Source organism: Ursus arctos, unplaced genomic scaffold (genome assembly GCF_023065955.2).
Source record: "Ursus arctos isolate Adak ecotype North America unplaced genomic scaffold, UrsArc2.0 scaffold_25, whole genome shotgun sequence".
Taxonomy (NCBI): domain Eukaryota; kingdom Metazoa; phylum Chordata; class Mammalia; order Carnivora; family Ursidae; genus Ursus; species Ursus arctos.
In genome coordinates this window covers 1088176-1112119 of record NW_026622930.1, presented here as the reverse complement: position 1 = coordinate 1112119, position 23944 = coordinate 1088176, and the positions used below count along the sequence as shown (strand labels likewise).

Sequence of the window (23944 nt, the reverse complement as noted above, 5' to 3'; positions counted from 1 at the left end):
GACGGCTCCTCATGCGGCCTCTGGAGAGCCCATGCGGGGACGGCTGCAGGACAGGCGTCCTGAGCCACATCTCTGCACAGCAAACGTGTGCTGCTCCCAGCCCACGCCCAGGCTGTCTGCAATCGTGTCCTTCTGTTTCTTATAAACATTGGTCTTGGCCTTGCTCCGTGACTTAGTGACCACCTGCCCCCTCGAGGGAGAGCGAACGGCGTGTGCACGGCCCAAGGTGGACGTCTCAGTCAGCCTGCCGCAGCCGCCCCCGATTCGTCACACCAGCCAGGCCCAACAGTGGCTTCCAGCCTTGTGTTTTCCTTCTCTCAAGGCTTGACTTGGTAATTTCTTGGAACCTTGATAGCTTTTAATTAATAAGCAACTTTAAGCTGTTTGAAAAGCTTTCTTTTTTTTTTTTTTTTTAGCAGTTTTTATGACAGTAAGCAAAGCACCTCCTTCCCCCTACTTCCAGGAAAGTTCCCGCCGAGCCCGTGTCAATCACACAGGATAGTTACACGCTCACGGCCTCAGGCCCCCAGGGGGCCCCCAGGGCCCGCTGGCCATCTCCCCACCTGTGGCCACCATGGCCATGTGGCCCAGCACGCGGCCTGCACCCCAGCCTCCCTGCGCCCGGCTCTCCACCGTGGAGCCTCCATCCCACCCGCCTCCAGATAACAAGGAACAGCACCAAAAAGAGCAAGGAAGGCCAAAACGTTTAAGTTATTAAATCAAATATACAGAGTGATTCATTTAATATGTACATATTTACAAAAACGCACTTTCACGAGAAGGGGGCCGGGGCCGGCAGGTGGGCAGCGGCCTGGAGCCCACGGCAAACGCTGACAGTTGCGAGGGGAGGGTCTGTGTGAAGGCACTTGTCACGAGCTTCGATACTGCCCTCGTCCCGGGGAGAACAGAGCAGTCGGGAAGGGCACTTCCGGAAACACAGTTGAAAAGATCTCTACGGCCAGTGCTCCAGGCAGGAGCCGGCGAGGACGGCGGGCGGAAGGCCAGGGTCTGCCCGCGGGCCTCAGGCAGTGCCGAACACTGCGGGCTCCTGCGAGGACCTCAAGCCCCACTGACCACCACAGGTGCCACTGACAGCCACGGGCCATGCCACACACCACAGGTCCCACTGACAGCTTCAGGCCACACCGACGACCATGGGCCATGCCAAAAGCCACAGGTGGTCCCACCGACAGCCATGGGCCACACTGGCAGCCACAGGTCCCACCAAATGCCACGGGCCACACTGACAGTCATGGGTCCCATGGGCTCTTTGGCCTGGAGCCACTGAGAATGCCAAATGAGGAATAATAAGGAAGATTCTGTAAACAGTGCACCACTTCTGGTGACGACAAACGATCTGGTGAGGACACAGACACCCTCTGCTCTCTCCTGCCACACAGCGAGTGCGACACACAGAAACGTTACAAAAATAGCAACTATCCGAGAATACTCCATTGTGTTCCGCCTGACAGTCCTCGAATAATTTATACAACGTTAAAGAAACGTAGAAAATAAACATTTGTTTTTGGTTTTTGGTGTTTTTTTACACAAAATAAAGAAACTATGCACACGGCCTCAGCCTCCTGCGGTCTGGCGGGTGGTGTGGTGCCCGGTGAAGGGTCCTGGGTCCCGGCCCAGCTGCCAGCCCCTGCCCTACTCCTTGCCAGCGTGGCGTAAGTCCTTGACGCTCCTGACGGCACGGTTGTCCACTTTGGGGCCCGAGGCCCAGCAGGCCGGCCTCCCGGGCGAACAGCTGGGGTCTTTGGTGAATTTGTGCGAGAGGAACTTCTCGGCCTCCAGGCAGTCTCCCTCACCGGGGCCGGGCTCCTCCTCCTCCTCCCCCCCGCGGCCCGCAGGCCCGGGCAGCGCCTCGCCCACCCTGCGCGGTGGCGGCGTGAAGTTCTTGCACGGGTAAAGCACGTCTTTGTGGCCCCCACACAGGCCGCCAGCACCCAGCCGCTCGATGGGGTTGCGGATGGGGTTCAGAGGGGCCCACTGGTTGTTGGCACTCTCCTCCCGCGGCAGCCGGCTCCTCTCCCGCTCTTTCCTGCGTTTGCGGGTCCACCATACACAGATGACCACACACGCCAGACACAGCACGCTGAAGACGCCGCACAGCACGGGCACGAGCAGACCTGGCGGGGGCATGAGAGGGCTGGCAGCGCGCAGCGGCTGCCTGAGGGGAGGGACCCGGGCAAGCGGCTGGCGCAGCAGGTGCAGGGGGCGGCCAGCAGGGGGCAGGGCCGAGGAACAGACAGCTCCCCCACCCCTGCTTAGCCTGGCCCCGCCCCCTGAACCACGGGTGCCTGAAGGGCTCCCACTAGGCCCCCAGGCCCCCTGCTCACCCACGGAAGAGCCACCCACGACGACCGTCTCCACTTTGACCTCGGTGACAGCCAAGAGCAGCGAGCTGTTGCCCCGCTGGGTGATGGCGGCCACGATGGCGTGGGCCGTGCTCTGGATCAGGCTGCTGTCGGGCAAGTCCCTCGCGGGGCTGAAGGACTACAGCAGAAGACAGCATGAGAGGCCCCCACTCACCGCAGGAGCCAGCACGGCCTGCCTGCCCCATGCCCAGACCAGGGAACACCGAGGCTCCCGGCCAGCTGCAGAGAGGGATGCAGGTGGCTGCGGGCTCAGGGCCCCCAACCCCATGGTTCAGGCCCGGCCCGCCCTTTCTCCTGACCCCCTTACATCTGGGATGAGCGTGGCTGTCCCTCCCATATAGACGCCTGGCCCCAGCTGGCCACGCCCACAGGCCCCAGGGCTCTGTATACACGACTGCCCCCAGTGCCTGCCTCTGGCTCAGCAGCCCCCGACACCCCAACGGGAGCAAGCAGCCGGCGCCCTGAGAAACCACCCTGCCTTTCCCCCCTTCTCTCTCCCTGTACTTCCCCAGGGCCCAGCCTCGCAACGCTCAGAGTTACCAGTTCACACCTGATACCTAGCCAGGGCCCAGAACAAGGCCCTGAGCACACCCGCTCAGCCACGGGCCCGGGCCAGTGCCCAGGCCTGGACCCCACGTCCCAGGGCACCCTTCCGGCATAGACATGGAGGGATCCAACACAGGCAGAGCAGGGGGCCTGGTGAGACCTAGACTCCCGCCTGGCCCAAGCACCCAGCCTGCCTCTCCGCCTCAGCCCCACAGCTCGGAGTCAGGGTTCCAGATGAAGGCTCCCCCCCGCACAGTACCAACCCTGGGCCCGCTGCCTCCCTTGTCCCTGTTCAGAAGGAACCCCGCTGCTATACTCCCACTGTCCACCCTGGACCCTGGACACTGGCCTTCCCTCTCTGTGCTTCCTCCGGGCCTCAACTGCTGCCCAGGGGCTCCCACAGCTCAAGACCCATGCCCAGAGCCCTGGCCTCCGTGCCTCAGACCCCAGACCTGAGAAGGGATGAGAGCCAAGCCCAGTGTCCCAGCCACCACTCCATCAACACTGCTTCCAAAATCCCCGTGCCCGATAGCAGCCCCTGGTCGGCAGCTCCGGTGACCTGTTCTGCAGCTGAGCCCGGCCTCCTAGGACCTCCCCCTCCTGGCACCTCCACCCATAATCTCCCTCCACGCACGTGGGGCACCGCCCCTCACCCGCAGATAAGTGTTCTCTTTCTCCACCAGCTGCCCCAGACCCTTCCTTCGTTTCAGCAGATGGGACAGATGACCCAACCCTGCACCCTTGCTCCCCATCCGTCGAGAAGCTGACCCCACTGACGGCCCATCACCATCTCCACTGGCCCAGAGCTGCCTCCTCGTCCTCCCTGCCCAGTCCCAGACAGTCCGATGCCCCTCGGGCCCTCCGACCTCTGCCTTCCTCCCCCTGCCAGCCTGGCTGCACGTGCCGGCCCCACTGAGCTGTACGAGTGCCCAGCCCAGCCCCACCAGCCCCCGGTGAGGGCACGTCCCCCAATGTACAACCACAGCGGAACAAAGTCCTGGGTCCGTGGGTCACCCTGCGCCCCCAGGCACCTGGGGACAAGCCTGGCCCGGGCCTCTGTCCCCAGCACCTCCCAAGAACGTAGACAGAATGGGACTCCCGAAAAGGGGAAGCAGGTAAGAGCGACCACCCGTTTGCCCAGTGCTCACCACAGCCACCTCTACTGCACTGGCCCCTGAGGACGGCCGGTCACAGAGCAGCACAAGCAGGCGGTCCCGGGCCACCGCCCTTGTGGCCGGCAGGGCGCGGATCCCAGAGCAGATGGCGCCCACAGTGGTGCCCTGGGCGGGGATAAGGAGCACATGTGCAGGACCCTGGGAGCCACGGACCTGAGGTTGCCCATCCTTCCCCTGGTCCCATGGGCATGTGGCAGGTCACATCTCACGGCCCACGAGACACAGGGCAGGGACGCAGGGGGCCCAAGAGGGAGCTGACTTCCTAGTGCAACCCAGCACCCCCCACCCAAGAAACAGACCGCCCGCAGAAGTCAGGTTGGGTGGGGCCTGCAGGCGTCCCCACTGCCCTGTGCTCACTCTCCTGCCAGGGGCAGCTCCACCTGCAGGCCCAAGCGGGGGGAGGGGGCCTCAGCTAGTCCCCAGCCCTCCTTTCTGGACTCGGAGGGCTCAACCCTCCCTCCTGCCGACCCTGCGAGGCCAGGGCCCCTGAGCAGTCCCCTGGGCCATCTGAGTGGCCAGTCTGAGAAAGGATGGTGGCGTCAGCGTTCTGCAGACGCTCCGTAAGCCCAGCTTCTGGGACCACTCACCTGGGGCACTTGGTCGCGGTTGAAGCGCAAGGTCAGGCGGGCACAGTTGTTGTCCAGGTGGCTAGAGCGCGGCAAGCACAGGGTGCCGGGGAGCAGGGGCTCCTCAGTGCCACACTCCCCCCAGGCCGCACAGGGCGGCTGCAGGCACTGGCCTGGGGCCTTCTCTTGGCACCGCTGCCCTGGCGGGCACTGGGCACTCAGGGTGTCGGGTCGGCCGGCCAGCAAGCAAGGCTTGTGCCCACACCACACCTGGGTCAGGCACGCACACGGGACAGACGCAGAGACACGCAGAAGAAGACCCACAGACACACACGGGCACCACGCAGGAGAGAAAGGCGCGGGTGGGGTCAGCAAGGCCCAGGGTGCCCTGCCCCACCACGGTCTCCCAGGACAAACTCAGAGCCAGAGTGGACCCCCACCAGAGCAGGGGTGGCCCGAAGAAGGACGAGGCCAAGGAGGGCCCCTGCTGGCAGCTCTGGGAGCCTCAGCAGGGCCGGTTTCCCCAACTACACAATGAAAGCGAGGGCCTGCTTGTGGCCCTCTGGTCCCACAGGCCAGGGGACAGCAGGCTAGTCGGGGAGGCTCCGGGTGGCCCTCCTACCTTGCTGCAGTCCCGGCGACCGTCCACACAGCGGCAGCTATTACAATCCTCCACCCAGGAGCTCCCATGCGCGAAGGGCATGCCCTGCGACCAGCAGGGCCTCCCGAAACCAATCACTGTGGGGAGAAAAAGGGGGGTCATCTGCAGGCTGGCCCTGGAGGCCAGGTCCTCCCCGTGGCCCCGCCGGCACGGTGCCCCCCACCTACCATCCTGGCACCGCGGGCCGGCCCGGCCTGGCGGGCAGCTGCAGTGATAGCCGTTGATCTCGTCCACACAGGTGGCCCCGTAGGCACAAGGCGAGGACTGGCACTCGTCAATGTCTGCAGAGAAAGCGGCCCAGCTCAGGAGGCAGCGAGGGGGCCAGTGCCCACACACACAGGGCCCGGGAGGACGCTCAGACAGGAGAGGAGACCCGTGCAAACTGGTGGAGCCCCCGCCAGCCCGGGCCTCGGTGTGCCCCTTGGGGCCTCTGGGCCGGACGGCACCGGCTCTGTCAGCGGTCCAGGGCATTGATGAGCACCTGCCCCGTCCTCCTGCACACACCACACGATGGGCACGAGCCTCCGGGGACCCCTGCCCTCACAGGGCAGCCCCCAGCTGAGCAAACTGCTGGCGAGGCCCGGACGTGCAGGCGGGCTGGGAGGAGCCCCCAGGGCTGGGCCCCGCGGCACCCCCCTCCCCGCCCAGGCCCCCCGGGCCCCTCACTGATGCGGCAGTCGGGACCCGCGAAGCCAGGAGCACACTCGCAGCGAAACCAGTTGATGCCATCGACGCAGACGCCGCCATTGTAGCTGCAGGGCAGAGAGCAGGTCTCAGGGAGGCCCCCCCGCAGGCCGAGCTCCCCGGGGTCAGCCGGCCTCCGGGGCGCCACTCACCAAGGCAGGGGGTTGCAGTCGTTCGTATCTGCGTGAGCAGAGAGAGGAAGATCAGCACTGCATCCACCTGCCCAGCACCCCCTGTGCCAGGCCTGGGGGCACCGTCCACGCCAGCCCACGGGCACCGGGTGGGCCAGGCCTGGGGGCACCGTCCACGCCTGCCCATGGACACCAGGTGGGGACGCTGAGGGTGGTGGGGCCAGGGGCAGCTAGCTCCAGAGGACGTGTCCCGGGGGCGGGGGCCTATCCTGGAGATCTCGGTCCATTGGGGGGGTGGTGAGGGGTGTGCAGGAGCGCCGCTGCACAGGGAGTGCCTGGCACACTGATATAGGCCAGGACTCACCAGGAGCAGGGGTGAGGCTACAGGGCTGGGGGTGGAGGAGTCAAAAGTGACACCGCAGGTCCCGGGGTACAGCTGGGCTTTGGTGGACAGGTGCAAGGAATAGGTCTAGGGAGCCAGGTAAGGAGGCCCGGGCTCCCACCCCACAGGCCTCCCCCCACTCCCCACGGCCTCCCTCTGCAGCCCCCCACCCACAAGCTCACTGTGCGTGCAGGTGCGGCCCTCCCAGCCGTCCCGACAGATGCAGGAGAACGAGTCCCCGCTGCCCACGCACGTGCCCCCGTTCACGCAGGGGTTGGGCAGGCAGCTGCTATTCCTGGCTGTGAAGGGGGAAGGGGAGAAGACGGCCTTGTTGTCTGCCCGCGGCAGGCGTGGGGCCTCAGCTCGAGACCCTGAGGCGCCAGGGCAGACGGGGCCAGGGGCAGGCGGCCAGTCGGGCGGTCCGGGGGAGCGCGGCACCTGCCACCCCCGCCCCCGCCCTGTGCGCCCGCTCACCCACCGATGTTACAGGTGCTGCCCTTCCAGCCCGGGGGGCAGGCGCAGCGGAACGTGTCCCCACTGTCGTAGCACGTGCCGCCGTTGCTGCAGGTGTAGGCGTCACACTGGAACTCGCCTGTGGGCACACGGCCGCTCAGTGCGCATGCCCGCGGCGGCGAGCGGCCCAGGCGCGCCAGGGGCCCAGGGGCACTCACGCGAGTGGCAGGTCTTGCCCTTCCAGCCGTCGTCACACGCGCAGTAGAAGTCATTGACCAGGTCGTAGCAGCGGCCGCGGCTGTGGCAGGGATCGGGGAGGCAGTCGTTGGGATCTGGGGGCGAGGACGCCGGTCAGCGGGGGTCGCCGGCGCTCAGGGAGGGCTTGGGGGGTGGAGGTGGGGGGTGGCAGCAGGAGAGAGATAGAGGGGCAGGGCAGGATGGGGCGGCGGGCAGAGACACCTGCAGGGCACCGCCCCAGCCCAGCTCCCTTCTGGGTACCAACCACCCAAAGTTGGGGACCCACTGGGCGCGGGGACCAAAGGGGCAGTGCAGGCCCACTCACTGGTGTCGCAGAGCTCGCCCTCCCAGCCGCTGGGGCAGAAGCAGCGGAAGGCGTCCACCTCGTCGATGCACGTGCCCCCGTTGCGGCATGGCTGCCCCAGACAGTCGTCGATGTCTGCAGGAGGCGGCGGTGAGCGGGGGGGGGGGGGGGGGGGGGGGGGGGGGGTCCCAGGCGGCCCGCCCCGCCCCGCCCCCGCGCGGCCCCTGGCCACTCACTCTCATGGCAGTAGGCTCCTGTGAAACCGCTGTCGCACACGCAGGAGAAGTTGCCCCCGGGCAGACTGACGCAGTGTCCGTGCGGGCCGCACACGCCCGAAGGTGCCACGCCGCCGGCCGCTCTGGGCCCGGCCTCAAACCCGCAGCCGTCGATCACTGCGGCACACGGGGCGGGGTAAGCACGCCCGACGGCTGCCGGCCCCGCCCCCGCCCCACAGGCCCCGCCCCCCACTGGTGCCGGCCCCGCCCACCTCTGCAGGCCCCGCCCGGGCACAGCTCCCTGGGCACAGAGCAGTTTCTTGCCACCCACGTCGTCGGGGCATGCGCAGTAATAATCGCCCTCCAGGTTGTAGCAGCGGGCACCATTCTGGCAGGGGCTGGGCTCGCAGAAGTCTATGTCTACCTGTGGGGCGGGGGAGCATCTGTGAGGGCCCAGACCCCGGCCAGAGGGACCGGAAGACAGCCACGCCTGGTGTCCCTCCGAGGAATCCCGGAGGCCCAGGCCCCGCTCAGCCCGCACACCCAGGCCTCTGCTGCCAGAGCCTGCAGGACCGCCCATCCGAGACTGTCCAGGCCCATCAGCTGGACGGAAACACCTGCAGGCCACCGGGCCCCTCCCGCCACCCTCTGCTCCGAGGCGGCCCACTTCCTCTGCCTCACCAGGCAGCATCCGGCTTTCGCCCCTCCTGCTGGCAGGAAGGCCAGCTCCTGACCCCCTCCCCAGCCACCACAGCCACCCTGAGCCCAGCCTGTGGGGCTTTCCCAAAAGCGTCCCTGCCCAGTTCCACAGCCCCGGGAGGAACTTCTCCCAAGGGCCCCTGGAAGCCACCAGTCAGGAGTGCTGCCCGTGGGGCCCCTGGAGCCCAAAGGCCCGGGCAGGTCAGAGGAAGGTGGAGTCGCGAGGTGCCAAGGACCATCACCTACCCCTACTGGGACACACGTGTGACAGTGCGGCCCCACACACCCTTGGGCACCCCGTCCCACCCCAGGGCCCTCTTTCACGCTGCTCACATGCTCTACCGTACTAGGACCATTCCAGCCACAGTGGGAGGTCGACAGACAGGGCACCTGGGCAGCCAGCGGATCTGCCCGGGCTCCTGGCCCATGCCATCAGGAGGCACTTGTCATGACAAGAAGTGACCCTGTGACCCTCCCCCTGCTCCCGCCCACCCAGGGCTCTCAGGCCCGGTCTCCATCCAGAATCGGGCCCAGGGTACTCTGCATGGCCAGTGCCGACTGCAGCCTGTCCCGCTCACTGGGGCAGAGCCCCGGCCTCACCTCGCACAGTGGCCCGGAGGTGCCCTTGGGGCAGTGGCAGCGGAAGCCGTCCGCCAGGTCCTCGCAGAGGCCACCGTGGCAGGGGTGGCTGGCACACGAGTTCAGCTGCAGCTCACAGTGCCGGCCACCGAAGCCCCGAGGGCACACACACTGGTAGCCGGTCGTCAGGTCCTGGTGCAGGGTGAGGAAAGGCAGGGGGGTGTGAGCCCCAGAGGCCACCTTCCCCCAGGGCAGCTCCAGCACCCACGGCCCTCCCACGTGTGTTGTGTACAGGGGCGGGGAGGCTGCGACTCACCTTGCAGGTGCCACCATGCTGACACTGCCCACGACAGTCGTTGACGTCTGGGGACAAGGGGCAGGGTCACGGACGGGGTCCTTGAGCTCCCCAGCCCCGCCCACCTGCCGCCCACCCGCCCATACTGACTGATGTGGCAGTTGACGCCCTTCCAGCCCGGAATGCAATCACAGTAATAGCCACCAATCAGGTTTTTGCAAGAAAAAGCGTTAAGGCACGGCTTCCCTTCACATTCATTGGCGTCTGTGAAGGAGACAAGGGGAAGCGATGGGGCTCGGCCCCGCCTGCCCCCATGCCTAGCGCCCGCAGCCCCAGCAACACCAGCAGCAGCCGCCGCATGCACAGAGCACGGTCCATGCACACACAGGCCCCATGAGACCCTTACCCAGCTGGCAGGTGGCCCCCACCCACTGCTCGGGGCAGATGCACTCAAAGCCATCCACCTGGTCCACGCAGGTGCCTCCTGCCGCGCACGGGTTGGAGGCGCACTCATCGATGTCTGGGGAGGGACCGAGGGAGAGGCGTGGGAGCATGGGCCATGTGGGGAGGCGGATCCGTGGGGGGCGGCAGGGCCATGTGCCTGTCACTCCTCCCCTGACTACAAGGCCCACAGCTACGTTTGTGGAGTCAACCACTCTGCCTGATCCCCACTCCCAGACCCCCCTCAGATACCAGGCTGGAGCCCCCCACTCATGTGACTGAGTACTCACCAAGCGCACAGGTGGGCCCGCTCCAGCCTGATGGGCAGTGGCATTCAAACCCGGAGGGCACCTCGTGACAAGAGCCCCCATTGGCACATGGGTTGGAGGCACAGGCGTGCTCAGCTGCATTGGGAACCAGAGACAGGGGTGGGGTTGGGGGTGTGGCAGCCCCAGCTCCCCACCTTTCCACGAGGGCTCCCCCCACCCCCCAAGGCCCGAGGGTGGGGGCCAGGCAGTGCCCACTGCACCAAGAGGCCAGAGACACGGGGCCCTGCCAGGCTCCCTGGGCACCAGCCCAAAGCCAGTAGCTGGCTGCCGACATACCCCGCTCACAGTTCTTGCCCGAGTAGCCCTCGGGGCAGGCGCAGCGGTACTGGTCGGGCTCGGCGTTGATGCACGTGCCCCCGTTGGTGCAAGGGTGGTGGCTGCCACAGTAGTTCAGGTCTGGGGACAAGGACAGGGTCCTCAGATGCCAGGCCCACCCCTCGCTCCCCACCTTCCCCAGAGGGCATCGTCCTTCAGGCCCGCCCGCCACCAGCTACCTTTGTTGCAGAGCAGACCACCCCAGTTGGTCTCACAGTTGCACTGCCAGGGGTCCACGCAGCTACCGTGCACACAGCCAGGGTACGGGACACACTCATCACAGAACCGCCCCTGCCAGCCGTAGCTGCACCTGCAGGGGGCCCGGGAGCGTGAGGCCTGGTGGGGGGAGGGTGGACTCCAGGAGCTGTGGCTGCCGTGAGGGTGGCTCAGGACGCAGGCGCAGAGTCACGTGGGCCACCCCTAGGGCTGGCGGCCTCAGCCTTTGAAGCGGAGCAGGCCCCGGGCCAGGCGGGGGTGACGGCCCCGCCAGCCAGCCCGCACCCGCACGGGCACTTCCCGGCCGCTGGCCTCGGATGGCCGGCCACAGCTGCCCAGCCACTCCTCCCTGAGCTATTTTGGGACTCACCCCTGAGCAGGGCCCCAAGAGCAAGCGCTGAGAAAGGAAGGCCCTGCCGGGACCCTGGGAATGAACGGGCCAGCTCCAGCTCGCCAGGTGCCGCCAGGGCTGGGCAGCACCCGGGGCTGGGCAGGCCGGCAGGACATCAGGAGAGGGCTCCAGGCTCAGCCCCGGCTCTGAGACCTCGGGTGCTGTGTGTGACCTCACCTGGAGCTCAAGGACAGTAACTGCTCTCTCCCCATGGAGCCCTATCAGGGGCCCACCTCACAGATGGGGACACAGAGGCCCACAGGCTCACCAATCCGGCCATGCAAGAGGCCCAACGCAGGGCTGTTCCTGACCCAGGAAGAATCACCCTCTCCCTGGCAAATGGCCTGGAGAGGCCTCTTGGCTCCAAGGCCACGACCCCAAGGTCTGGCCCTGCCTGCAGCTGTGAGCCCGGACTCTCTGGGAAGTCCTTCAGGAGGAGAGGCAGTTGGCTGGGGAAAAAGGGCACCCGGGCCACTAATGGAAGTCCCACTCCAGGTGGGGCCAGCCTGCCAGGGCCCAGAGCTCAGCCTGATTCGGGGACACTGCTGTCCGGCCAAACAGCCCATCGTCCTGCAGCGGACACCCTGGGGACCCGCAGGCTGCCCTCCAGGCCCTGGACAGTCCCCCCGGGGGCCCCCTTCCTAGAACTGGAAGGTGATGAGGAATGGGACTGTCATCTAGGACCGCCATCTAGGCAATGTCCCTTCCATGCCGGCACCTGGCACGTGAGTTCATTTTTCTAAGGAAGGAGCCATGGCCCTTCCTGGGCTGTCCCAAGCCCCATGGCCAAGGGCTGTTGACAAGCTCCACGGGCAGGCCACAGGGAAGCCCAGGCTGGAAAACTGGGCCCCATCATCCAGCCCCAGATGTGCCAGGAGGGCTCACGCATGCAAGGGCCGCACATCCCCACCAGGAACCCTCCTTCCAGGTGATGTGAGGAGACCAAGTCTGGCGGCAGACCGAGACACGCCTTGGGTCACCCACCAGGAAGCCACAAGGCCAAGCACAGTGCCTAGACCCCCGCAGGTCCCAAGGATGTGCTCTCAGCCCTGGGTGGGGCAGCCCTCACCAGGCCCCGCCTCCCCAGCTTCCCTGGCCTGTGGCTCCAGAAGCCCAGGGAGGAGGCGGCAGGAAGGCACAGCCATCTCCGCAGCATCCGGTGGGGGGTGTCCTGTACTGAAACCTGAGCCCTGAGCCACCAGCGGCAGCTGGGCCTCGCCCGCCGCGGAGGGTGGGGATGCACCTATGGGCCCCACAGCCCACACCAGCAGGGGAAGGGGGAGGGGGAGATCCACCTCTCCCACCTTCCTCGCACCCCGGCCACTCAGTCACTGGCCATCGGCTGCAGGCCCAGCATCAGTGTGGTGCGTGGCACTAGGGGGCAGGCCAGAGTACGCCGGCCTGAGAGCGGCCACGCTCACTGCCCGTGGACCGGTCTGCCCAGAGTCCCCAGGCTCACGCCCATCACACAAATCAGAGGGCAGGGCCACAAGGGAGGGTGCTGCTCCAGGCACCCAGCCAGCCTGGTACCCACCTCTGCCACCCAGGATAAGACGCCTGGGGGTGCTGCCCCCCAAGACATGAAGCCACCCCGGGCCAGGCTCCCGCTAGATGCCCCCTCATCCCTGCTGTGCTCCCTGCACGATCAAGAGGCCCACTCAGCTTGTCTGAGGTACGGCAGTATGGTGGCTGGGTCAGGGACCCCCTCCCCCACCGCCAACCTCTGGCCTTGCTGAGGGCTGCCCTGGGGCTGGCCAGGCTGCTCTTCGTGCCACCTCCCAGGCCAAAGCCACCACAGGACATGCAGAGGGGTCGCCACCCCTCCCTTCCTGTCTCCCGAGCCAGCGAGCTCCCAAACCAACTGGCTGTCCCTGGGCAAGCTGCTTCACTTCTCTGGGCTCAGTGTCCTTGCTGCAAGATCCCCACGACAGCAAACCCACCCCCAGAGTGAGGTCCTGGGATCAATGAGCCCGTGGCTGGAGCAGGGCCTCCCTCGCCCCTCCCTGCTTGGCCGACAGGCTGCAGCCCCTCCTATGGACTACCTGAGAGCACCCACCTGGTCCCCAGCCCCAGGCCATCCTGGTGCATCCCTGGAGCCCACCCTTGCTTCCACACTGTATCCCTGCCATGCTCGAAGCCCCTCACCTGCTCCAAGCCGGGTGCCTGCAGCTGCCTCGCTCCCCTGCTCCCCCCACCGGCAACAAGCTCACCCACAGCTCCCACCCCCACCCCCCTGCCGAGCCCCCCCCACCCCCGCTCAAGGTCTCCAATGGTTTCCCCTGCCTGCAGGAGACTGCCAGACCTCTCACTCTCCTGGTGACTCTACGACCCCCAGTCCATCCCATGTCATCTCCCGGTGCCCTGGACCCCTCAGCTCATCCTGTGTGTTGGCTCCATGACCTCTCCTTTCCATCTGCCCCCCGCCTGGGGCTCTAAACCCCGCCTGCATGCCTCCGGCTCCCCACCCGTCCCGTGTCTCGGGTCACACTGACCCCTCTGCTTTGGCAGTGTCTCCCAGGACCAAGGAGACATGACCCCCAATATCACCTCCCCTCCTCTGCCCTGCCTGCTCTGCCTGAGGTGGCAGCTGTGCTGTTCAGCAGCCCCAGCAGGAAGACTTGGGGTCCTCCCTGCCCCCCAGCTCTTCTTCCCAGCCCTCACTCAAATCCACTCCAGGATGCCTGTGGGTCCCGCCCACCTCCCCATCTCCTGCTGGTCATCGCCCACCACTTCCCAGCCCTGCGGCAGCCTCCACACTGGGCTCTTCCCACATAGCAGCTGCCCTGGTCCTTCCAACTGCCTCACCCCACCCCAGCCCCTCCAGCGCCCCTCTTCTTTCCCAGGTCCCACTCCCACACTCGGCCTCTCTCTGTCCCCACCCATGGTGTGAGCCCCAGTGCCCTCCGTGCCTCTTGTGTGCTGGGCACCCGTCTTTGGGTGGCTCCTGGCCCCAAAGTTAGGTGGGACGGCCCCTTGCCACTATCCTGAAGGAGCTACCTGCGTCGGCACCACCCAGCCCCAGGACAGGCATCGCCCCGTGCTGACTCTCCGCGCCCGGGTCTCTGCCATCTGGCTCAGCCACCACACCCCGGTGCCATGTGCGGGGGGGGGGGGGGGTCCCGCCAGGGCAGGAGGGGGCGGGCGGCGCACTCACCTGCACTCCCCCGGCACGGCACAGCCCCCGTGCAGCAGGTTACATCCTTGTTTGCACACGGCTGCGAACAGAGGGGACCGCGTGAGGCCTGCGTGCGGCCCCGGCGAGGTGGGCCAGGCACCCCACGCGCCGCCCGGACGCTCACCCTCTTTGCACTCCTTGCCCATCCAGCCGTCCATGCAGGCCTTGTTGCCATACTGGTCGCAGGTGTAGTGGCCGAAGAAGTCGTTGCGCGGCCGGCAGAACTTGTTGCAGGTGGCGCTGTAGTAGTTCTCGTCGCAGCGCACGCGGATCCGCAGCTCCAGGTGCGCCACGTGGCCGCTGAAGTGCAGGCTCTTCCAGCGGTCCTCGGGGTTGATCATGCCCGCGTGCGACACCCGCTCGATCAGCAGCTCCTCTTGGGGGGGCGGCAGAGTCAGCCCGGCCGAGGCCGCCCTTCCCACGGGGGCGGCGGGAGCAGCCCGCGGAGAAGGGCCGCCATGGCTGGGGAGGGCGGGCGGGAGAGCGGGGGCAGCAGGGACACTGGCCAGGCCACCACGCCCCCCTCCCTGCGTGGGGGAGCCGCGGGCACCGCAGCTCCGCGGGGTCACGCTCGCGAGGCTGCCCTCCCTTTCCCTCTGCTGCGACTCCCTGTCCAGGGGGTCGCCCCCAGCCGCAAGCACGATGGCCCTGTCCCGAGACAAGCCTTCTCTCGCCCCCAGACACGCGTCGGTCCGGGGCTCTAACAGCCTGGCCTCGCTTCAAAGAAAGACACTAGGGGTGAGAGGACAGGCTGACCCCCACGGGCACACAGGCTCATGAAACTGTTCCCAACTCTTCTGTACCGTTTGGGATTTTCCACGATAAAAGGCTCAGAAATGGTGGGCGCTTCACCCGCCTGCGGCCCTAAGCAGAAGCCTAGGGAGAACGCCCGCTCCGGCCCTCTCCTGGCACGGCCTCACACCCTGCACCTGCCCCTCCAAACCCTATCTGGCCAAGGTGCCCGGCCAGCCCGTCCCTCCGCCCACCCAGTCCCCTCTGACCACTGTCCCCAGCCTGGCCCCTCCAGGCCCCAGCGTCATCATCGGCGGGGCGCGGGGCTCAGCCTGCCTCGGCACCCACATGACACTGCCCTCAAACACAGTGCACCCATCCCCACGGTGGCCCCTCTGTCTGGCCAGCTCCTCGGGCTGTCCCAACCCCCACCCCCAACGCAAGCCCTATGCCTCTACCTCCAGAGTGGCCAGAGCCCCACTCACCCGGCCGGCTGCCCCAGGCCCAGCACCCCGCAGCCTCCTGGACTCACTGCGGCCTCCACAGCGGCCCCCAGCCCAGCCCTCCAGCCCAGCTTGCAGGTGGCAGCCCGAGCAAGCCAGCCTCCGGGAAAAAGCCAGTGTCCTCACGGGGGCCCACACAGCCTCCGCCACCTGACCCTGGCCTCACTGACCTCGTCACGCCCCCCGCCACGCAAGCCCATGCTGCCACAAACACCTGCTCACTCCTGCTGCCTGCACCGCTCCTCCTGCTTGGTCCACGGAGACACCCTCGGCCCTGTCACCACGGGGCCCGAGGACCCCCAAGCACAGGCTGGCCCGCCAGCACGGGAGCCTCGGGGAAGGACCATCAAGCCCCACATTCCAGGACAGGCAGGCAGAGAAAGAGCCACAGAGGCCCAGAGAGCCTCTCGGGCGCCCAGTCCACCATGCACCCGACAGGGCCCCAGGAGCACACGCTCATCAGGAGAGCAGCACAGATGAAGCCACAACTGGGGTGAGGACACATGCACAGCTCTGCAGGTCACACACACGCTGAGCTTCCTGGCAGCCACGGCAAAGAGGGAAACAGCACACTAGATCCTTGGGGGTGGGGGCAGCCTTCCTGGGATCTGGGCCCTTGTCCCCAGCAGGCAAAGGGCGAGGAATCTGGCCCCATGCATCTCTGTGGCTATAGGGGGTCCGCCTCCCAGTGCCCTGAGGGGGGCCTGCAGGCAGCAACCCACCCCAGCCTCCCAGCTCCCAGCTCCCAGCAAACTCACCATCTGGGGTGGTGTCATTGTCCCAGTCCCAGGCCTCCACAATGAGGGTGAAGGAGCGCTGCAGACACAGGAGCGGGCAGTTAGGTACCGGGGCCCCTGCCTGCCCCCGTGCCCCCACGCTGCCCCTGGGTCGGTGAGGGCTCCCCCTCCTCCTTCGCATCCACCCCGCCTCAGCCCTCTGTCCTGAGGAGCAGCCTCAGACCCCAAAATGACCCAGAGGAGGGAGGCTGTGCCCCCGGGTCACAAAGGCTCTGGGGACTTGAGCTCCTGCGGCCCCAGTGGCCCACACATAGCTGGACCGGCTTGAGTCGGCGTGGAGGGGAGGCAGAATTGACTCCGGCAGAGCAGGGGGCTGAGGGCCGGCACAGCCCAAGTGAGCGGCCACAGACCAGGGTCCCCCGGGCAGCCCGGAACTGCAGGATGGCCAGTGGGAGCACCCCTGGGCACCTCCCTGGGGCCTGGAAAACAGGAGGGCCTGCTGCTAGCAGAGACCCAAGAGGACCAACGCTCTGTCACCACCCCAGCTGCCCCTCCACGGGCACCCAGGGACGGAGGGCGGAAGGCACAGCCACCACGAGCCCCTGACCGGCCCGCGCTCCCGGGCTGCCCCCAGGCTATGCAGGTGCATAGTTCAACAGCACGCACCCCACAAACCTGCCTCCTCAAGAACAGAACGGGCAGGGAGGGGCCCTGGCTGCACAGACGGGGAAACTGAGGCCCAGAGACTGCCCATGGTTGCCACGCCCCACTCCCTCCTCCAGGACAATGCGATGGGGTGATGCCACCAAGCAACCTCAGGACCCAGCCTCCCCACGAGAGTAACCAGAGCCACCAAGCGGCCCCGCCCTTGTCACACGGGGCACGAGCTCCAGCGGGAGGGGCAGGCCCAGCTCGCCTGGCGGGGACCTTCCGTGGCTCCCCTGTGTGCCACTCAGCCCTTTCAGACTGGCCATGAGCACGCTTGCCCCCTGTCCATCCGGCCCTGGCTGCCCTGGGTTGGGGGCCCATGGCACTGGGCCACCTGTGTAGCCACAGGCTGGCTGGCTTCCCACCCAAGGGGGGGGCCGCCTGGCAAGCCCAGCCTCATCCCCGCCCTTGGCGCCCCCCGTCTTCCGGCCCTTGCAGTATGGCTGTGCCGGGAAACCACGCTTCACAGCCAAGGGCCATCGCCCAGGGCCACTCCGCCACCCCCACAGCCTCCTGCTGATGCCCAAACCCAGGCCTTTGGTTCCGGCCCTTGGTATGCTCCAGTCGCAGACAGGCCCCGGCCTCCCCGTACTCCCGCCGCGCGCCCACTGCCCGCCACACCCAACCACACCACGACCTCTGGGTATCCGGGCCACAGCCTCCCTTAGGGACCCTCTCCCTGTCCCCACCCCCGGCCTGCAAGTGTCCCTCCCGCGAGACAGCCCCGGGGCACACTGGCCCCTCCTCAGCTACGCTAGCCTTACCTGCACTGCTGACCCTGCCCTGAGCACAGCCTCCCAGATGCCCCAGGAAGACCCACAGGACCTCACTCCCATGCAGGAGCACACGGGAATGCAGGGGCCATCTCCACACTTCTAGAACATTCCCTGCCATGTCGGGCTGTCACCAGGCTCTCAGTCCCACTTCTTGAGTCTCCCGTAAATGCACTCCCCACGGCCACTACCAGGCCAGCTCCCTGCAGCCAGTGGGGGCTCCACACCCCCATCCACGGGAGCCCCGAAGACCCCCAGGGCTCTGTGTCTTCCCCACGGTTCCCGTCCTCCTTGCAGCCCCCCAGCCCCTGCTCTGCCTCCAACTCAGCCTGCCCACCCTGTCCCTGGGCCTTTGAACACACAGCTCCCTCCCGGCCAAAAAACGCCACCCTCAGGCCGGCCTTCCCCTGGCCACTCCCCCTCCTGGTGACAGCTGGAGCGCACAGCTCCTTCCTCCGGCCCACTTCCTCCATTCACTCGCAGCAAGCACCAGGGGCGGGTGACTCAGCGGGGACCCAGGGTGAGGTGCTGGTCTAAACAGGGGTCAGAGCAGGCTTCAGACAGGGAGCCCTGAGGCTGAGAAAGAACTTGGGCCGGCGTGGCAGGCCCGTGGCAGAGGTAGCTGGGTCTGACGGCGCCCGGTCACCCACGCTGAGCAAAGCGGGTGGCTGCTGGCGGGTCAGTGAGGCCCGAGACTGGCCGGCGGCAGGGCTCTAGCAGCCACTCCGGCCCCTGTGCAGATTGGGCATGAGAGGACAGGCCGGGGCTCAAGTCCACCAGCAGGACGAGTACCTCAGGTGACCAGGGAGCTCCTCCTGGCTCCCAGGAAACCCCACGCCAGCCACTCAGGTAGGATTACCGCCGCCTTCGTCCGCGCCTGGGGCTCCGGTTACCCCTCCCACAGGGTGCACACCCGCCCGCCCGCCCACAAGGGCCCCAGCGCCCGCCAGCTGGGCTCCCCACACACAGACAGCAGGAAGTCATCCAGAGAGAACCTGAGCCGGCAGGTGCACCTCCCCCAGCACTGGGCCCCCAGCCCCTTCTCCTCCCACAGGGCCGGCCTCCAAGACTCAGTTTCCCCAACGCAAATGGCAACCGCTCACCCCTGTGCTTCCTGACTCGCTTGCCGCCTGCCATGGGCCAGGATAGGGTTTTGTCAACCCCAAATCCCCAGAGGGCAGGGGAAGCAATAGGCCCGGAGGCCTCTTCGGTGTCCTGCGACTCCAGGGGTGGCGCAGGGCATCCCTAGCAAGCGCTCAGAGGAGCCCCAGTCCCTCCTCCCAGGCCAGCCTCACTGAGCCACCTGCCTGCCTGGCCCTGAGAGGCCTGCCCAGCAAGCTGGCCTGAGTCCCTGAAGGCCCAGCCACACCTCTTCCGGAAAGACTGCCCTGACCCACCACCACGTAGGTGGACCCCCAGCCTGACCACCTGACTACCTTCTCCCCAACCCAGACCCCCAAGGCCAGGTCCGAACGCTTCGTCTGACCCTCAGACTGGGCAGGCAGTGCAGCAGCAGACCTGGGACTTGTGCACACCCGCCCAGGGCCTGGGGCACACCATGGCCGAGAAGGCCCAGCACAGCCCAGGGGCCCACTGCCCAAGTCCACGGGCTCCAACCTGGTTTCCTCCCACAGCATCCCGCATCAGCAACCCAGCCCCCCGCGGAGCAGAGCGTGGTGCCGGGCGCCAGGAGCTCTAAGCACAAGGAGCTCTAAGCACAGATACATTTCCTGAAACCTGAGCCTTGGAGAAGCCCGGGCCTCTGCCGCCATTGTCCCCAGGGAGAGGGGGAGGGGGCCACCTCCCCCCAAGGCTCAGGAGGAGGAATGTTTCACATGTCCACCCCACACAGGAGCCCAGACACCCGCACTCCACACCAGAGAGCAGCCAGGGCCTTGCTGCGCGCACCCACGCTCAGCCCAGGGTCTCCCTGCGCCTTGTCACATGGACCTTGTAGGGTCCCTGTAGCAAAGCCCACAATCTGCACATACTAAACACACCTTCCTCACCCGGGGTCCTGGGGACGGGGACCCCAGCTCACCCGGGGTCCTAGGGATGGGGACCCCAGCTCACCTGAGGTCTGGGGACGGGGACCCCAGCTCACCCAGGGTCTGGGGATTGGGGCTCCCAGCTCAGGCCTGGAGATTAGAGATGCTTGTCACCCAGCCTGGCTCCCCTGAGAACCCCCCTCATTGGGCCAGCCTGCCCCCCTGCCCACTCCATCTAGATTACCACAGAACAGATGAAGGAAGTCCTATAAAAACCACAGTCCCTCCCATGAAACCCCTACCACAAACCCTCCAGCATCCCTGCCGTACTGCAGCCTTGCTCCCCCCAAAGCCTAAGGACAAAGCGTCCAGTCCATTTCTGAGCCCTCCACTGGCTGGGGCAGCCCTTCCAGCTCTGCCCTGCTATCCCCACACCAAAGCCTCACACAAGACTCCTGACACCAAGCAGGGGATGAGGTGCAGAGTGGGGTGTGGCCTGCTGAGCCCCAGCCAAGCAGGACTCCCAGCCCCCCCGGGATGGCGTGGGAAGGTTGCATGCAGTGGGCCCCAGTGTGCTCCAGGGGTAGGTTGGGGTAGTAGAGTGGGGGCCAAGGCCCATACCAGCCCCAAGCTCCTTAGGAGGGGCAGGGAGCACAGGCAGGATGGTGTCTCACACCAGCAAAGGCAGCTCAGGGGCCCCACAGACCCCAGTCTGGCCCATCTTGGGCTGGAAACTCTCAGCTGACAAGCTCCCGTGACCACTGGCCACAAAAGAGTCAGGCCCCGTGTTCATAACCCACCAGATCCTCTCTAACTGGCCAAACACCCTCCACATACCCCTGAGCACACCACGGCCCCTTAGGGACTCTGGCCTTGTGCAAGGCGCCAGTGGAAGGCCAGGGAGTCAGCCTGGGGGCTTCCACAAGCCCAAGGCTGCACCCTGCAGCCCTGTCCCCCTTCATGAGCTCCCTTTATGGCCCCATTTCACAGGTGGGAAAGCCGGGCCCCAGAACCTGCCATGCCCCAAGATCTCAGGTGGCTGCACTGTCAGGGTCTGTCCACATACACACAGCCCTCTCCTTGAACTCATAGTGCACACGACAAGGGACACCTATGGGTGGGGTCCCGGGGTCCTGGGTACTAGAGCCTGGCCCAATAGGAAGGGGTGCACCTCCCGCTGGCCCCTCCCTCAGGATGGGGCCCTGGCTGCCACACCACCCCTCCATCAGACAGCCCTCGGAGTTCACCACCCATAAGGCCCCTCCAAACCCTCCACTGTCTACTCACCACACCCAGAGGAAGCACACACGCACACACTCACGCATGACCACACGTGGTCTCCATCCTGTCAGCGAGGCACCTGGGCCAACAAGGGGTCGCTGAATTCCTGGGGGCATGCGGCATCTGTGAGGTGGCTCAGGAGAGGGGCAGCGGCCCCCACTCCCGGGCTGCCTCCTGGCGGCTTTACCCTGACCTCCCCGCATCCAAAATCCCGGGCCTGCTCCTCTCCAAATACGGAGCCTGACCCCAACCGGGAACCACACACCATGGACAGCACGGCCCGTGCAGTCAGGTCAGGGTGAGGTTCAGGACCGGCCAAGGGCAACTTGAGGGGGTGAGGGGTGCGGAGCCCACACTAGCTCCCCGTCCTCCTGCCTCCAGGGGCGTGGACAGGGTGCAGGAGGGGCCGCTTCCCACGCCCTCCCGCCGGTGCCCACCCTTCCACCTCCGGCCACTTTCCAGGTCCTCCTCACACCCCCTACTCCCGGGCGCAAGCTGGTCCTGGGCCGCAGCCCTCCCCACCCCATGAAGCCCAAATGCGGTTTCAAACGCGCCCTGGCTCACGGGACGGAGCTGGACTTGCAGCAAACCAAGGCGGCATGGCCGCGGGGAGCGGAAATACCAGGGCGCTGGCATCACAAACCAGCCAGGCACCCAGCAGCCAGGATGCGCTGCCGGCGGGGAGCAGAGACAGAAGCTGCCCCCAAACACGCAGCCGCCCCACGGCCGGTGCAGCCTGAGATAGAGCCCCTCCTGGGGAGGCAGCTCGGAGCCGGAGCAGGACAGGTAGGCCATCCCAGGGGCTGCTGCCCAGACTCCAGGGCTCCCAGGAAGACGAGGGCCTGCCCTGTCCCGTTCCAGCCCTGGCCAGCCCATGAGGCCAAGAGCTGTGAGGGGCACGCGGTGGCCCCGGCACATTCCTCCCAGGCCTCCCTGCCCCCACCCCTGCTGCTGCCAACTCGAGCAGAAAACACACCCTCAGGTAGCGATTTGGAGCCATGCTGGCTCAGGCCCAAGTGCAGATGACAGGCTGTGGGCTCTGCTCAGACCTGCCTGCTGCGCTGCTGTGGGGGCGAGGGGGCTGAGCTTATCGTAACTGCCGGGGGCCCTCCCAGGCCTGCCCCTGCCTTCTCCAGCAGGGATGCACTTCCCACCCAAGGCCCCGAGGTCAGGGGAGACCCCAGAGGCCAGCCAGGCAAGCAGGGGCAGCGCCCTGGCTAGAGGGGACCCTGGCCATCCTCCTTATAGGTGGGAGCTCCGAAAAGAGCAAGGATGGGGTAGTGGGCAAGGCTGCCTGGCCTAAGCTTAGGAAAAGGTGTCAGCACAAGACTCAGAGCCAACCTTGGCCAGCTTGGCCTCGACTCCCAGCCTCTCCCCAGACCAGGATACCAGGTGGACACGTTCCCTATGCTCCCCACCGGCTGGTCCAGCCAAAAGTCGGTTAGAAGGCTGGGCCGTCAATCACACCCTGGCATCCTATTCCAGCCCCTCCCTGCTCACAGACCCTCTCCCTGTCCCTGGCCAGTCCTGCACATTGGGGTACCTCTCCGGGGTCTTCTCTCATTCCTGCCCCACCCAGGCCTGCCGCAGAAACCTGGAGTGTGGGGGAGGGGGGCAGGCTCTGCTTCAGAAAGTGGACCCCCTCAGGCATCGGGAGGCCTTGGCTGGCCCACCCGGCTCCCCAGGGCAGCCCACAGGACTAGGCCACATCCCTCCCAGCCTTCCCAAGTCCATGGTTCCTGCCTGCCTGGCACCCCCCTCAAAAAAAGAACAAACAAAACCAAAAGCCCACAAACGGATGATACCACAAAAGAGCACACCAGGGCCCACTGTCTCGTCCCTGGGGCGGGGCGGAGGGGGGGGTGTCCTGGGACAGCAGAAGGGGGTGCGCCAACACTCGCACATTGGATCCTCCGGGGCCCAGGTCCCCGGGCGCTAGCCCCAGTGGCCCCCCACCTCCACCCTCGGGCATCCAGGAAACAGCAGGGCGGGCGAAGGCTGGCCACGGGCCCGGGGCGGCTCCGCCAGGGCCTGCCCCAGACCAGCCCCAGCACGCGCGGCGCACATGCCTCCGCGGCCTGCCCGGGCCGGGGCGCCGCGCCTCGCCTCGCCTCCCCCATCCCCAAGACAGACACGCGCAAGAAGACGCAGGCACACGCCGCAGGCCGCCGCGCACACTGGCCGCGGCCACCACCCCCCCCGCCCCGCCCCTGGCGCGACCCCCGCACGCCCACGTGGCCAGGCGCGGACCGAGCCCCACGGAGCACGCGCCCCAGGCCGGCCCGCCGCGCGGCGCCCCCTGCCGGCCCCGCCCCGTCCGGGTGCGCGCAGTCTGCACGCAGGGCCCGGCCGCAGGTGCCGGAGCGGCGGCGGGCACCGAGGGAGGAGGGGGCTGGGGCGGGGAAGGGGGGCACGTACCGGCCAGGCGAACTGGAAAGGGATGACGACGAGACCGGGGTCCTGGTTGCCTCCGGCCCGGGCCCGCGCCCGCGCCCGGTCCCCCGCGGCGCCCGCCGGCGGCAGGTAGAAGGAGTTGCCGCCCAGCACGGGCGTGGCGCCGTGGCCGTAGCTGCAGGGCCCCGTGGGCGTCACCTTGGCCTGGTATTCCTTGAGGCACACGCGCACGTACGTGTCGCACTCGTCGTGGCCGCAGCCCCCCGCGCGCGTCGTCCGGCCGTCGCCGTCACAGCAGGCGCCGCTCAGCAGCTCCCCGTTCACGTTCCGCAGCGCGCTCAGCTGCAGCTCGAAATAGCCCATGGGCCGTGCCGCCTAAAAATAAGGCAGAGGGAGAGCGCGTGGAGGCGCGGGCCGGGGTCGGGGAGCCGGGGCGCGGGGGTGGGGGGCCCTCCCGGAGCCCCCGCCGCGGCGCGCAGCCTCGAGGGCTGCTAACTGCGGCGCCCGCAGCGGTGCCGCCCGGCCCCGAGGGGCGGCCCGGTGCGCCCCGTCCGCGCCCCCCGCTCACCTGCACGCAGAGCGCCAGCAGCAGCAGCAGCCTCCGGGGCAGGCGCCCCCGGCCCTGCGCCCGCATCGCCGCCCCGGGCCCC

At 67.2% G+C, this 23944-nt stretch overlaps 1 protein-coding gene across 1 annotated transcript; it reads right to left on the bottom strand.

The window, feature by feature from the left end:
* Positions 1–693: 693 nt before the first annotated feature.
* JAG2 (jagged canonical Notch ligand 2) lies at positions 694–23944 on the bottom strand. The gene is given in 27 exon segments (XM_026515117.4): positions 694–2135; positions 2346–2502; positions 4079–4210; positions 4693–4941; positions 5294–5409; positions 5500–5613; positions 5999–6084; positions 6169–6196; positions 6712–6828; positions 7008–7121; positions 7201–7314; positions 7545–7658; positions 7760–7915; positions 8011–8056; positions 8058–8162; positions 9038–9208; positions 9333–9379; positions 9462–9575; positions 9718–9831; positions 10043–10156; positions 10358–10477; positions 10576–10706; positions 14158–14218; positions 14303–14554; positions 16172–16229; positions 23319–23669; positions 23863–23944. Coding segments are annotated over 27 exon segments (3729 nt in total). The 5' UTR covers positions 23929–23944; the 3' UTR covers positions 694–1653.